At 45.0% G+C, this 14,936-nt stretch overlaps 1 protein-coding gene across 8 annotated transcripts in view; it reads right to left on the bottom strand.

The window, feature by feature from the left end:
• Positions 1–1,276: 1,276 nt before the first annotated feature.
• Positions 1,277–14,936, bottom strand: part of TMEM108 (transmembrane protein 108) — a 161,882-nt gene continuing 148,222 nt past the window's right edge. For 7 of the 8 annotated variants that reach the window (XM_039571751.1, XM_010398844.2, XM_019285862.3 and 4 more), the window contains 3 exons: positions 10,704–11,816; positions 3,006–3,160; positions 1,279–1,622 (listed from right to left, as the gene is read on the bottom strand). In XM_039571751.1, the coding sequence (XP_039427685.1) occupies positions 1,500–1,622; positions 3,006–3,160; positions 10,704–11,816 (1,391 nt within the window). In that variant the 3' untranslated portion in view covers positions 1,279–1,499. Of the gene's footprint in view, positions 1,623–3,005; positions 3,161–10,703; positions 11,817–11,907; positions 12,050–14,936 lie in introns of those variants that run through there. The other variant, XM_010398843.3, reaches the window with a different exon arrangement.

Genomic DNA, 14,936 nt, shown 5'->3' on the forward strand with positions numbered 1-14,936 from the left:
TGGCTCACCTTGAACAAGGCATATGGTTAATGATGCTACACTAACCCTGTCCTGCTCAAACTTCCCTGTCATCCGAGCAAGCATTAAACCTGAACAGCCAGTGGCAGGGAGCAGCCAGCTGGAGCAGGGGGTAAACTGCCCCTCACAGCCTGCTCCTGATGAAGTGAGCAGTGAAAGCAGAAAATAGTCTAGCAGGACTGGTGGCCAGAGGTGGGGAGAAGGAGGGTGAGACTTCAAATGACAGAGGCCATTTCACTTGCTGAATGATATCAGAAAGCTATTTGAGAAGCAAAACTGAAAATTGGTCCCACAGTAACAGTTCTGAGTTACTCAAAGAGAGACCATCGATTTGGGCAAGGTCATTCCATGTTCCATACTAGTCTCGTCTTGTAGCAACCTATTTTTAATCCATCCTTTAAGCTTCGTGCACCCTTACTATTCCCTTAACACTATTAGAGTCTGCAACCTAGTACTTAACAAGGTAGGACAGAATTGCCATTTTGCTCTGAAACACTGTGTTTTCCTTCCTAAGGGGGAAAGGAAAGTCTCAGAGAGAAGAAGAGTGTATGAGGAAACTTGATTCAGTGACACCAGCAGTCTAAGCACATAAGATAAATAAAACAGTGGGGAAGTGGAAATGTGGTCAAAGCCACAGCATTCAATTGGTGGCAGTCCCTAGTCACCAGATCTCAAAATTTCTGATAAATTCAAAGGAATTTTCTCTTCCTTTGAAAAGAGCACTCTATATGCTTCCTTTGAGGCTCCGTGATCTTCAGGAAATAATTCTAGGCTTATTGGACTGAGGTGTAGCAACTCTGAGTCCAGTGTGTAGTGTGGCTAAAACACTTACGCAGGAAAAAAGGTCCATTCTTGTTCTTGCTTGTATAAACGAGTTTTGGAGCTGAGACTGGAAGGGGGACAGTAAAGGGCTCATCCCAGTCGGTGCTCAGGCAGCACTGGACTCACACAAAGGATACAAGGCTGGCACAGGGGCTGTACAGACTGCTTCTGGCAACTGAGCTGGCCCTGTCTGGTTTGCACTCCAGCTTGGCAGCCTAAAGGAAAGGAGCGACTGAAGTCATGCTGAAGTAGAAGAAGGAACAGTCACTGAGCAGGAACGCTTATGCTCAGCTGAGTGATAGCATGTAGGATGCAGGATGCTGTACCCACCACATGCTGCCTGCACCAAAAGCAGCCTTACTCAGTATTTTTCCAGACCACGTATATTTAGCAGCAGTTTGTAAATGAGAGTGAAGCAAACAGTCCACCTGACAGGTGTTTTGCTTAGAAATACCTTTATTTTATAAAGCCACAGTTTGTTCTGTAAAGTTTTACCACACTTATAAAAAAGGGGCTGACAATTCTGAGGGACAAAAGAAAAGCTGAAAACATTTCTTGTAATTCAGGGTTACACAAAGGTTATATTTATAATATATATATATTTATTTATAATTTGGAGACAGTAGAGATGAAACTGCAGTACAGGGGCAGCTGCGGGGTCATATTTCGGAGACTTGCTCGTGTCCCACAAAGAGCGTTTCCTGACAGAAGGGGTTCACCAGGACCATCCCGCTGTCGCGGTAGTCGCCGTTGGCCGGGGAGCGCGGCTCGGACAGGTGGTCCTAGGGGAAAAACAGAGCAGCAGATTGAGCACTTCACACCCTTCACCCTCCACAAGCACACAGGGCACTCCTCCCAATCCCCCAAAGGTGCCTGAATGTTGTGGGCTGTGACTCTGGAGAGCCAGGTTTGGTGAGGTGGTTTTGCCCTTTGTCAGGCAGGAGCTGTGAGTGAAGAGTTCCTCTGAGGGTTGGCTGATTCTTTCTCAGCGTGGCGACCCACAAGTCAGATGCACCAAGTCCCTTTGCAGACTTGGAGCTTCCACATTTCTTGGGGTTTCTTCACTTTATTGACTCATTGCAAGTGTTTCCTGTCTCTCAGCTGTGCTTGACTCCTCAAAGATGCATTTTCAGCTTCTTTTTCAGGTCAGAAAGCCACATATATGGGTCCAAGCCACCTGAGTATGCCCCAGTTCAGTCATATTCTGATCAGGTTTAAATGACCCACCTTTGGAAGACCATCCTGTATGTGACTAGGCCTGACATTTGATTCTGGGCAAGCTAGACCAGGTCCTGCCTTAGATGGAGCAACGTGATTGCCAGCAAAGTGGGGTTAATGAAGTAACTGTGACTGTTTGTCTAATCACATCTCAGAGGTTCCTTTCTAACCCTCTTTTTTTTTTTTTAATCACATGAGCTAGTCAGCTAGCTGATCTGAAAATCACTTCAGCATAAACTCAAACTCTCCACTGTTTCTAGGTTTTAAATACTTTTGAACTAAGCTGAATTATTCTCTGTCTCTGAGGCCAGGGAATACATTTCTATCAGTAGGATCACCTGCCCATGTGTGAATAATCCCACTGAACCAGTCAGATCTCTTAGGAAGGGGCTGATGAGTGTACACCACCACCACCACACACCCCCACATATTGATGTTCTGATTACTTTTGTACTGGGAACACTCACTCCCTGAACTGGTGTTTGAGAAGTTACAGGCAGCTCCTGAGACATAAATGCACAAAATTTCTTTGCATTATTAACTCCCACCATCCTCCTTCTTTGATGCTGTGTGGCACACGCACAGTAAACTGACTGTCAGCAATGAGCCAGCCCAAAGGGCTCTCCTTAAGCCACCATGGCATGGCTTGACATTGGCTGAACGCTCACAAGGAAGAGAAACCCAGGGACAAATTCACCTAGAGGTGGTTAACGCCCGTCACCACACAGCAGTACGGATTAGATCTGCAGTGGCTGGGAATAAGATGGCAATCCAGTGTTGCTGACGTATTTATCCCATCTAATATATGTGTAGGAGTCAGTCCTCAAAAAGCTGTTTCCCTGAACATGTGTAGGGATTTCAAGGCTTTATTAATAGGACTTCCCCTCCCCTCCTCCCAGCATGGCTTCAGTTACAGTTTTCAGACACCAGTTCTGCAAGCGAGGTACCTCTGAAGTTTCCAGTGACTGGATCTCTCTTGGTAACTCTACAGCATGCCTGTTGAAGTAGTCCATGGTAATAGCATTATTCCAATAGCTCAGGTTGTTCTCTGGGTTAGATGTCTTCTTCTTCCTTCTCATGCAGCAGACTGTCAGCAGAACTGCTGTCAATAGAAACATGTCAAAAATTTGGTTATTTCCTTTCAATAAGGACTCATCAGTACAATGGATTTGTACTTTATGTTATTTAAGGAGAGGGCTGGTGACCTGTGTTCATACGCTTCAATCTCAGTCAGTCCTCGCTCTCTGCTAACAAACCCTACAGAATTATGTCAGAATCTGGGCTACGCAGACGAAGCTTTGGGCTTGGCAGAATATGCAGTTTTTACTTTCTTTTTGATGTGAGTGCATAATCTTGAAGATGTGGCTGCCTGATTAATAAAAAGCTTTGTTGTTGTAACTGATGGTGTTTTAATACCTAAGCAGGGATTTATAGACCCTCTAGGAGACAGGGCATTCCTCAGAGACTGAGAAAGATGCTTCTGTGGGGATCTTTTCTGTGTCTGGTGTGTTTAGAGGCTGCAGTGATGAGCACATCAGCAAGTGGGCAGTGAGAGATACCTGTCCTAGCTCAAACAGCAAATTCATAAATGCCTGCAGTTGCATGCCTTCAATACCAAAAGCTTCTGAAGTGCCTGAAGTCCTGAAGTGCCACTGACCCTGCCTCTGTTGCCCGCCATTTGTAACTTGGATTTCGGTTTGTGACCATGTTCCAACACATCAGCAACCAGCCAGAGGAACAGATGGGTTCCTGAGTAGGATGAGACAGGGGTAAGGTGGCGTGGAGATCCCCTGCTGCACCTGTCTTCCAGGATAGTGTTAACCCCAGAGTTGGGGTTCTCCTGCCTGTCTCCATCAGCTCCATCAGGATGTGGGATCTACTGATAAGGGTAACCTGTTCCCCTCACTTGCCTGGGCATTGGGTAATGTCTGAACATGGCTTTTTTTCTCACCTGGGGAGCACATTGAAGCTTTCACAATCTGAAATATTTGAACTTAAAGTAGAGCAGTTAGGCAAGATGAAGCAACCAGCAAGTGAAACTCCTGATGTAACTGTGTGTCTGGTCTCAGGGCCACAGGCACCCCCGGGCCCCAGAAATGCCAAGGCAATTCTCTCCCAGCAGGCAGCCCAAGACAAAGCTGGCTGAGTGTTATTTTCTGGAATTGCTTTCAGTTTATTCACCTCTGTTGCAATTCAGATGGGTAATCTTGGCAACTTTATGAGAGACAGGCAAACCCACAGCAACAGACTTACTTCTCCCAATGGCCCTTGCTCAGGCAGAAGCTGGGGCATGTGCAAGGGTTTGCTCAGGGCTGTAATGTGTAAGCTGCGTCTGTTTCTCTTACACCTGTGGAATTAATTGACCAGTTGTGTTTGTAATCTGCCTGATTTATACAGACAGGTAGCTGCACATGAACTTGCTTTGATTTGTACCTGTGAAATAGGGAATGCCCTGCTGTAAATTCCCTCTATCATTTCTGAATCCCTCATGGTAGAAGAGAGGAGAGAAATTATTCATGAAGCAGAAAAATATATTATTTCCTCAGCTACAGGTAAAATTATGTATTAGAACTCAGAGGAAAGGAAAAACTGCAGAGAGGTCATGGCTGCTGTGCATGTTTTGACAAATATTGCAGTTACCTATGTGCCATGGGTCTAACTTCTTATCCCATCTGCCACACAAAATAGCAACACAAAAGTGCAAGGCTAGACCTCTATTTAAAAAAAAAGAATAATCTACTAATAAAAAAAAATAATGTGTTTGAGTTCAGGCAGCTCTGTCACTAACAACTTCATCTGCTGCCTGACAGCCTGAGTCCTGCTACTGCACCCTGTGGGCCACCAGAACTGCTCTCCCTGCCTGGGGAAATGATTGTCCTCCTGAAGGGTTCCTTTTATCCCTACTATGGCTGCTGCCCTCTCTGTGTCCTTCCCAGGCCAGCCTGCAGGCTTGGGAAGATTAGAAAGTGATGCAGGACTTGCACTTAGTCCTCACCACTGCTGGTGAGAGTCAACAGCCCTTGGAGCTTCTCAGTACTCCAGCAACAAGTGATCCATCCCTAAGGCACAGAGCAATTCTGAAGGTGCCTGAGGACACGAGAGCCCCAGCAAAGTCAACTTTCTGCAAATAATTTTTTGAAAGCCTGAGGTTTTACAGCTCATAAAATATTGTGGCTGCTGACATAGAAGTATCAGATTTGGGGTTTAGGGGCTGGAAAACCAGTTACACTGAGCTGAGAGAGATCTCAGCTTCTTCCAGCAGGAAATGGCCTTGCCATGTACAGATATATACAGCAGTAATACTCCCTCCCTTAATTACACTCTTGGCCTCCAACTGTGGTGCACACACAAGAAAATGGATAGAAGAGCATGGAAAATGGGTTCCTGAGCTTCCTCAAATATGTATTTTAGCAGAAGAATGTCTACCTAAGTTGCCCCAATTCAAAGCAGAAGAGACCTCATTTAAGAGGGTGAGTGAAGACAGCAGAGTTGGAATGGGGCTATTCCCTCTTCATCTTCTATTAGCAGCCCTTTTCCCAGAAATCATAGAAGCATTTAGGTTGGAAAAGACCTTTAAGAATATTGAGTCCAACCATTAACATAACAGTGCCAGATCCACCACTAAGCTATGGTATTAAGTGCCACATAACCTAAAAACATGCCACATTTGGGGCATATTTTAGTGAAATTAATTCAGCCAACATAGGACCTCTCACTTCCAGAACAACACTAGGACCAGGGTACAGCTTTACCAATATTCCTAGATATCCTTTTGTTCCCATATTAAGAATTACATGTGTTACAGAAAAACTCTCCGAGACAGACAACCGTGATGTCCCGGGAGGACATATTAAGTGGATGAAATACACAGAGGGCAGAGATGGTTTGGAAGACACAAATGTCAGTAATGACAACAACAGAGCTGAAGAGAGAGAAATAGTAGCTGCAACACCCTGCTTATCTTTCCTGGTATATTACGTGGTTTACTCTACCCTGGTTTTCAAGCCATCCTCTGCTTGCTTTCTGGGAGTCAGAAAAGCTCAACTAACTTCCCTTTGCCTGCTCCATGTTCAAGCCAATAGCCAGTGCCATGAGAAGGACATGTCAATGTTGTCCCTGTGTCAGCCTGAAGTCCCTTGTACAGAGACTGTGACACAAGTTAGGAAGTACAAGCAGTCTCTGGAGGTTCAGAGATTTTGGAAGAATTCTAACCCATATCCTTTCACGTGTTCAGTGGCTGAGCTGATGATGAGCTCCAGCTGACACTGGACATTCTTTGGCCATAAGGCAAGTTACATCTTCATTATCTACCCCCCCCCCCCCCATGAAACAGGACATAATACACCCCACAAATGGGGGAAACAAGATTATCACAGGCTTACAGGTTTCTAGGCTGGTGGGAACATGTCCAACACCTACTGACACCCACACAGCACCTGCACACCAGGAGACTTTCACCTGTTACCTTTAGCATAATCTGTATTTAAGGTACAGCACATCTCATATGAAAATACTCAGCTTTATTTAAGGATACAGAGTGACTGGATATCCACCCCATTCCCACAAAGTTTGTTTCAATGTTTAATTTCCATTGTGGGAACACGTTTACATTCCCCTTGTGTAAATACCTTCACCTTCAACTGTCACTTCCTCCGTGTTCTTTTGCCTTTTTTATTAGAAATTTCCACTATGCTGTCAGAAATGTCCCCTGTGTATGTAGGCTTCAGCCTCTTTTTGTGCTGCATCATGGCACAAGTGGAATTATGTTGCATTTCTCCACTCCTGAATTGTTCCATGGCTCTTTTCTAATCTTTTGGGGTTTTTTTTTAAACAAAACCCATTAGGATTATACACCACATTCAATACCAGCTTCATTAATGCAGTGTAATAAGATCATTACAATTTCCTACAGTTTTCTGACAGTCTTTCCCTTCAACTCACTAAAATATTTTACCAATCTTACATGCCGCATATTCCCTTCCCCCACTTTCCAGCTCCCACGCAAAACAGGGAAACACGGTGCTAACAGACCTGAAATTGTAAGCACTTAAAAGTCATGCAATATTCAGGGTGAAGGATCTTCATTTACTTCTCCCTATGCCTGCAGACCACAACACCAAGTAAGTTTCTACAGAACCCCTCCCTCAATGACCAAAATAGTGCTTTTTCCATATTTCTTTCAATTTCCCTGGTTTCCTGTATGTAGCAGCAAATACTTAGCTGTGATACAGGTATCAGGATGAGTTTGGTTACTGACTACAACTGCTTACATCTGGAGACAGGAGGCTGTCTCCAGCTCAGCCTGAGTTCACACCTGGGGATTGGACTCAGGGCTTGGGATGACTCTCGCTTCAGACCGGGAAGCAAACATAGGTTTTGTGATGGAGAAAGTGAGTGAGGTAATTTTGGAAATCATTCCAGTGCAGGCAATGTGAGCTAAGTGAGGTTAGGTCCAAGGCAATTCTTCACATATTCTTTGAGTTCTGCTGATGCCTGTGTTCAGAGGCTCAGCCTTCCTCCTGTGTTCTCAAGTGTCAGCAGAACTGACTGGATGAATTGACTTCTGTGCATCTGATTTGCAAGTTCCTGTTCTTCCACGTTTTATTGTGTCATTCTGTAATTACAGTGATGTAAGGACCAGGAGCCCAAGGACTGGAACAGTGGGTTTTAAAATGAGCTCATGTTGTGTCTTGTTCTGCATTGCAGAGAGAGGCATCTATGCATGGACAACAGCACGTGCACAAAAGTGTTCAAGGCTGTCTGAAGGACACTGCAAAACCAACTCAAACTGTGACATGCAGAAAATAATGACATCACTGTTATATATGATTTTGCTATTCTGGGAAGGGAATGATACAGAGCCCTTCATTTTTTCAGCCTTCCCATCGCATTAGCAACATTACCCTCATTATTTATACCATGAAACTGAGCTGCCAAAAGGTAAAATGATTTCCCCAGGTTCATGCAGCAGACGTGGCTTGTGCATTCCTACTCAAAGCATTACTCTTCTGGCTAGCAGTTTCTGGGATTTCAGTGGGACTCAAGAAATCTATGCATCTGCAAAGAAGTATGTACTGTAAGGGTGGGAGGCTAAACCCCAGCTCTTATTTAAGCAGGAGAGCTCCTGAGGCACGGCTCTTCAGGCTCGTGCTACAGCATGGGACTGAGTATAGCCTTTCAGCATCCCAAGGCAGGAGCCCGACAATGTTTTTTCTCAATTCGTGCTCGCAACAGCTGTGAACGCCTCTCCCGGAAAACTTCTTTCCCCTTTGAAGATGAAATGAAACCCAGGTATCTGTGCTCTTCATCCTTCTCTCGGCGGCAGGCTCCCGTGGAAGGCTCCGAGAAGAGAGGAGCATATGCCAGCGCGGGCCTGTCCTGTCCCGCTGCAGCGCTTGTGCCCGGGAGGTGGCGACAGTCCCCTTCGGACAGCCCGCAGCCCGTGCGCCTCCCACCGCGCACCGCACACACACACACTGTAATGAAGTGTCCCTCCGGTGTGCAGCACGGTTTGAACAGTCGGGATGAAAGCAATTTCCTAGGCACTAAAGCCAGATCACCCCCAAAAAATCCCATTCATTTCAACTTCCAAATACATCCGAGGATCTCCAGATTTTAAAAGGAGAGTCCCAAAGAAGGCCAGCCTCAGGAATCTGGTCTTGAAAGCAGGACTTAAATACTCGAATCATTTAAACACTCAGCTGTATTAGAACTGATACACATAACTTTCAAAATAGCATTTGACGTTTTTAAAAAATGCAGCTTATGAATACAAGAACCAGAATAGGCAGAGTCACATGAACACATACCGTTATGGCACATATGAAAAGAAAAAAGTGTTAACATCACTATTTAATGAATAGTAGATTAGAAGTCCTGCTATCAGACTTCTCACATTATTATTACCATTATTATTATTATTATTACCATTACCATTACTATTATTATTATTGTTACTGTTATTATTTACCTCATATATGGCACTCTGTACACACAGACCAGTTTACCCAGTGGCTATGCTTCCCATGCTTGTGCTGTATGGTTTTACACTTCTTATTTTCTATTTGGATGCTTTCTATCCTGCTCATCTTTCTTTCTGGATATTGGCCTAAAACATAATTCTTGGAAGAATTTATTTGATCCTCTAGTTCTATTGATGGATAGACAAAGCATAGTTCATCAAATCGTCAAATATTGCTGCTTCTGACCACGTGCTTGCTATGTCCCAGTTCCTCCTCTCCATCTTACACAGAAATGTATATGCACATTCTGCTTTGATTTCTCTTTGATTGCTCATCTTTTAGCCTTAAGCTTTGTTCTCACTCGTGGTTTTAACCACGTTGGCAATAGCAGAACTGATGGTCCCAGAGGTGTGAATCTAAAAAATATGCTGACCCAATCCAATAACTTGCAGCTGCTGAAAAGATTAGTATGGTCCCCTCTCCAGGTTTACATTCCTGCAGCCTCATCCTTTCCAGGTCTCATGCTCATCTGACTGTGGGGCGCTGATTCAGCTCACTGGGTGGACAGAAAGTACAAAAGAGTAAAGTGAGTATTTTTTGGCCACTTTAACAATCTGAAAGTGTCTCAGGGAGGTGACAAATCAGGCCCAGGCAGAAGGAGAGGGGCAGGATCAGGTGCCTGCACCTAGGAGAAAGCAGGAGAGAGCAGCACTGTCTTTTTTGGCTGGAGTAAGCTATGTGTGAGACTGGCTCAGGCAGCTCATCTAGCCTTGTCCTCAGTACATCTCTTAGCTGTAAATAACAGAATTAATACTCAGTATTGTTGGCTGCTACCCTTTTATGTTTCCTCAGGCAGCAAAGGCTGGGAAATGTTTGGTTTTCTTTCACTCCAGAAAACAGAATAATCACATCCCATTACACTGAGACTCCAGAGACTGTGTTGTCCCACCAAGCTGATACAACCCAGCTAGTCACGGGACATCCTGGCAAGCACTCACAATCTTGCTCATAATTTCTTGTGTGTTTTGAGTCAAACAACAAGACCCTGAGCCAGCTCTGTAAAGCCAAACCTGCCCCGGTCCTGCAGGTGGCTGACTCCAGGTGTCTGAAGGCCAGGCTTTCCAACTCTTTCTCTTCCCTTGGCAACTGTAAAGTTGGAATTAAAATGGAGGAAACCACACTTTGGTTTTCAGATTTCTAAATCTGATAGTTCATGAACTGCCTACAATGAAATATTTTATTGCACTGGAAAACTGGTGCTGCCTAAATTATTAGTCATTACAGATGTTATTAATAATTTGGGTTAGCAGCGGGCTTTTAAAATCCAATTTCAGGGCAGCAAATACTAGTTCCTAAATTAAAGAATTGTACAGTTTTTGGTCACCATCTTAAACATCTTGAAGTAAAGCTGCTTCACATTCTAGAGTTGTTCAGCCTTGTGTTATACCCTCAAATGGAGAGTGACCCAGTAAGATTTTTAATAGCAATAGAGCAAGTATGCATTGAGTGTAACATTTTAGCACTGCATTTTGAAGTTAAGCACTTTGGTCAGTGAATGTGATCCTTGTGCATCTTATCCATTCAAAGCTGACCTGCCTCCATTAGGTCTCCAGCTAGTCCTTGAATCGTGGGCTGAAATCTGAATCTTAAAGAGAAAGCAAAATAAAGTGGCAATTAACTTACAACATGAGGATATAGGTACGCTGATAGCCAGGATGATCCAGGCAATGTCCATCTTGCTGAGACAGATGGTTGCTCTGTGCTGGGGTTTGTCTCCCTCGGTGACATGAGAGATGTTTCCTTGCACCCCTGGTTTCCAGGTCCCGGCAGGAACCAGTCTGTTCAGGAAGTTCCCGGTGGCGGTGGAGCCCGCTGTGGAAGTGGAGCTGGACAACCTCGTGGCAGGCGCTGAGGAGAGAGCACTGCCCGGCGATGTGGCATTGGTCACCACGCCGTGCTGTGTTGGAGCGAGTCCCTCGGGGCCTCCTGCTGATGGGGATGAGATGCTGACGTCAAAACTGGTCTGAACTGAGTGACCAGCTGCTGCTGTTGCAGATCCAGAGCCAGCAAACAGAGGGACATTTGTACTGAGATTCAAGGTTACCCAAGAGTTGTTTTTGCTCAGCATATCCCACACGCCATAGCGGGTGGGTTTAAAAGGCACCGACACTGCTTCAGGATCAGTTGATGGTCCAGCAGTTGTGGTGGCAAAATCTGCCTCCTGCACTACTCCCTCGGTCCCATCCCCTCGCTCTGCTTCCCTAAGGCTTCCCGAGGTGCTGCGGTGGGGAGAAGGGTCTGAGTGTGTAGTTCTTTCCAGCCCCGTTCCATTTGGATCACTGGATGCTGTGGTCTGGGACTGAAATGGGTGGTCTGTGAAAGGGCTCCTCAGGGTAGGGAAGGGAGAGTGCAGGGTTGTCTTTAGGTAAGGCTCTGACGACTCTGAGAAGTTGCCTTTGAAAACCTGGAATATTTTCCCCTTGGGGCGAGACTGTCCCGAGTACAAAGCACTCTGGTTGTATAAATGATAAGTTTCCCTCTCGCCGATGCGAGGGCCACTCTCTTGCTCTTGCCCGGTGGAAGGGGCTTTCTCCACCAGGCTGATGGGGTGGGACATGGCTTGAGCAGACGTGGGAAGGGGATCTACCGTGTGGTGGTCTTTGTGGTGAGGTGTTGCTCCCATGGCTGTGATAGTTGTAGTGTTCATCGGGAAGCCCTGAGAGGAGGAGACAGTGGGAGACAGAACCTGAACAGAAAACACCAGCTCTTCTGTCAGTGCCAAGATCAGTAGAACACCTGAGGAAAAAACACAAAAGGAGGGTGAGATACTAGGGAGGGACCAGTGGATGGGAATGGCATGGCTTGTGTGTCTGGCAGGAAGGAATACCTTCCATGTTCTGCAGAAGGGCAGAAGAGTCGGTGTCCAACTTTGTTGGCTTCTCTGTGAAAGTAGGAAGAGAAAGACAAATCTGCAGGAGCTGTGGTGACCCCATGGCCATGAGAGCGATGAGCAAGATTACAGGGAATTTCTGTGGCAAAGAGAGAGAGGAGCTTGCAGTATTGACTCATGTGAAAAAGCCATAAGCAGGTGATTTCCCTGGAGAAGCTAAAAAGCATCCTACATATCAGGGGCAGAAACAACAGACGTCCTCATTTTCATTGTGGCCAGGAGGTGTCCAGATGAATGTCCATATCATTATGGGAAACCTTAGCCTGCTCACTCCTTTGGCTGCAAAACCCTAAATTTGACTGCCTCCAGTCTTGGCTGCCATTAAGCAATCTGTTTTTTGAAAGAGCAGCTGCTTAGGCCTTGCTGAAAATTAGGTCAAGAAGGGATGGCTGGTGAGAGGGCTACCTGGGTTATACATGCTGTGCTTTACTTAGTGACTTTGGAAAATCTAGTCACTCCAAATGTCAGAAATTTACAAGAAAACACAGCTATCCCAGTCATTTCAAAAAACATTGTGATTATTGTCATCTAACATGACAGCCCTTCGCACCCATAACTGAAGTTTGGTTGTAACCTGTTCTGTGCTCACATGTGCTGTGGGGTTGGATGGTGTGAAATTTGCATCCCACCTCCCTCAGTGCTGCACATCATTTCAGGAGGTGCCAGATTCACACCGCTGGGAACATCAATTCTTTCATTTATTCCTAGTTCAGATAATGGAGGTGGGCAGCTGCAGTAGCATAAGCCTCCCCGGGATGCAGGGCTAATACGCCGTGAGTTAGCGTGACCTGCAGGGACCACATCAATCACATGTCACCATTTCCGTATGTTGAAGCTGTCGAGTGTAATGTGGATCTCTGCCCACTAGGAAGCACATGGAATAAATCTATTTTGCACAGTCCACTGAGCATCATCAGATGGCACCATTAGCACTGTGCTAGTGTGAATTTCAACCAGAAGCGTCGAGGTGAAAAATGCCACAGTCTCAACAAATCAGGGAGATGAGTTCATCAAAACTACAGGACTCCAAACTGGGTGATGATCACCTTCCAGCCAGGACTGTGAGTGCCTTCCTGCCCCCTCCTCTACCCTTCCTATCTGGCCAGCTTCCCCCATGAGTGTTGTTACACCATTTAGTTCTACACTATTTGGGAATGTCTGTTATGGGCCAAAGGAAGACAGGGACTTGGGAAAATTAAAGATCTCTGATTAGGTGTCTTCTGGCCCTGATTCTGTTCCATGTTGGGCAAATGCAAATGTGATGAAATGCGTTTATTCTGAATCCTGAGCATCATTCACACTCATTCATGATCACTGCAATACACGTAGCAAAAACTCACCAAAGGAGCAGTGTCTGTTCCTCTTACCCACCTAAATGTTCTACTTTGATCACTAACCATCGTTTCTGAACCAGAGCAGTGCAGAGCTCTGCAACCAACAAAATTCAGCTCATCTTGCCCCCAGCAGCCTCCTGTTACTTGGAAGAGCATCCAGAAGATGAAAACACTGAGTAAATAACATGGTGAGAGCCAATTACAAATAATGCACTTTCCACTGCCTGATGCTAAAATTAGATCCCTTTTTTAAAAATTTCTGGAATAAGTATCTCTGCCAAATAAACCATCGTCTGGGATACTGCTTCCCAGTTCCTAGCCAGCCACAGACAATATGCTCTTAGCAGAACACCTATTCAAATTAAAACCCATGGATTCTGTACACTGAGATGCAACCGGGAGAGCAGATCGGGCTGTACCCATGGAGCATCACTCTTGGAAACGAAAGGCGGGAGTTATCTTCACTTTTTTGGCAGCTCTTACTCTGAGGTCAAGGTCAAAGCAGATATTCTAGTGTCCATATGGCTAATATTTCATGCCAAGACAAGTTGCTGCCACAGAACAAATTCGAAGAGGAAAGGATGACGATTTATTTTGGATTTGGTGTGTGGAGATAATGTTCCAGGAAACTTTGGGCCTGCTGTTCTGAGCACACAAGATAAAGTGTGTTGGCAGATATTATGAGATACTAGATTATAATGATTGTAATGCCTGCTAGAATTTTTTTATGTTCTTTGTGTAACTACTTTCTCTCACACCTCACACACAAAAAACCATCACTATTGGATTAATGTTCTTCTCCAGGATATTCCTGAAGGAATAAAGAAGTTGTCAGCTTTTCTGCATATTGTGCCCTGGGGTTAGAAACCCTGATCTTCTGCTGAAAACCTACCTAATATCCATCTCCACTTCCTGAAATGCTGGTAAATCTGAGGCTTGCTGCTATAAAGATTTATAGTCTTTCTGAGGCAATCTGCTGTGGTAGCAGGTCACCACACATCAGGCATGGGAAACCAGATGCATTTAGCTCGTACCTTTAGGTGGCTTGTAAAGTATGAATAAATATTTAAAGGAAATACTACATCAGAAGTAATTTATCTGACAATAAACAGTAACTCCCATGACATTTGGCCATCTCAGGTTGTGGCAGTCAGGTTTTCCTCATCTGCTACACTTGCTCTAACAGCCTCTGCAGAGCCACTGTGGTCCTATAACCTACAGCTTCTTAGGATTTTTTTTCTGCTGGTTGGATGGACCACAGTAATTCCTTCAGTAACCACTAGAGCTAATCTGTGCCCCTAAGTACTGAAAAAATACTCAGCTTTGCAGATCATTGTAAAAATAGCTAGTGCTGTATATTTAGAGAGAAACAGCTGATGATAAGGACTTCACAGTGAGTTTTGTTGGCTCTTTTAAGTAGAATTAATTTGCTGGAAAGCAAAAGTAAAGCTGGATTTGGTATTTTTAGATGCTCTGCATCATCACCCAAGCAAGCTCTGTCTGGATTTGCAGTGACTTGATTGCCTGGAACTCCCACTTACTTTTCTATCATTGAGGATATGCAAAGTCTTACAAAGTGGGGCTCTTACTGAAGTCCCTGATACTGGACTGCCCTTACTGGCAACTTTGGCT

This window comes from Corvus cornix, chromosome 2 (assembly GCF_000738735.6).
Source record: "Corvus cornix cornix isolate S_Up_H32 chromosome 2, ASM73873v5, whole genome shotgun sequence".
Taxonomy (NCBI): Eukaryota; Metazoa; Chordata; class Aves; order Passeriformes; family Corvidae; genus Corvus; species Corvus cornix.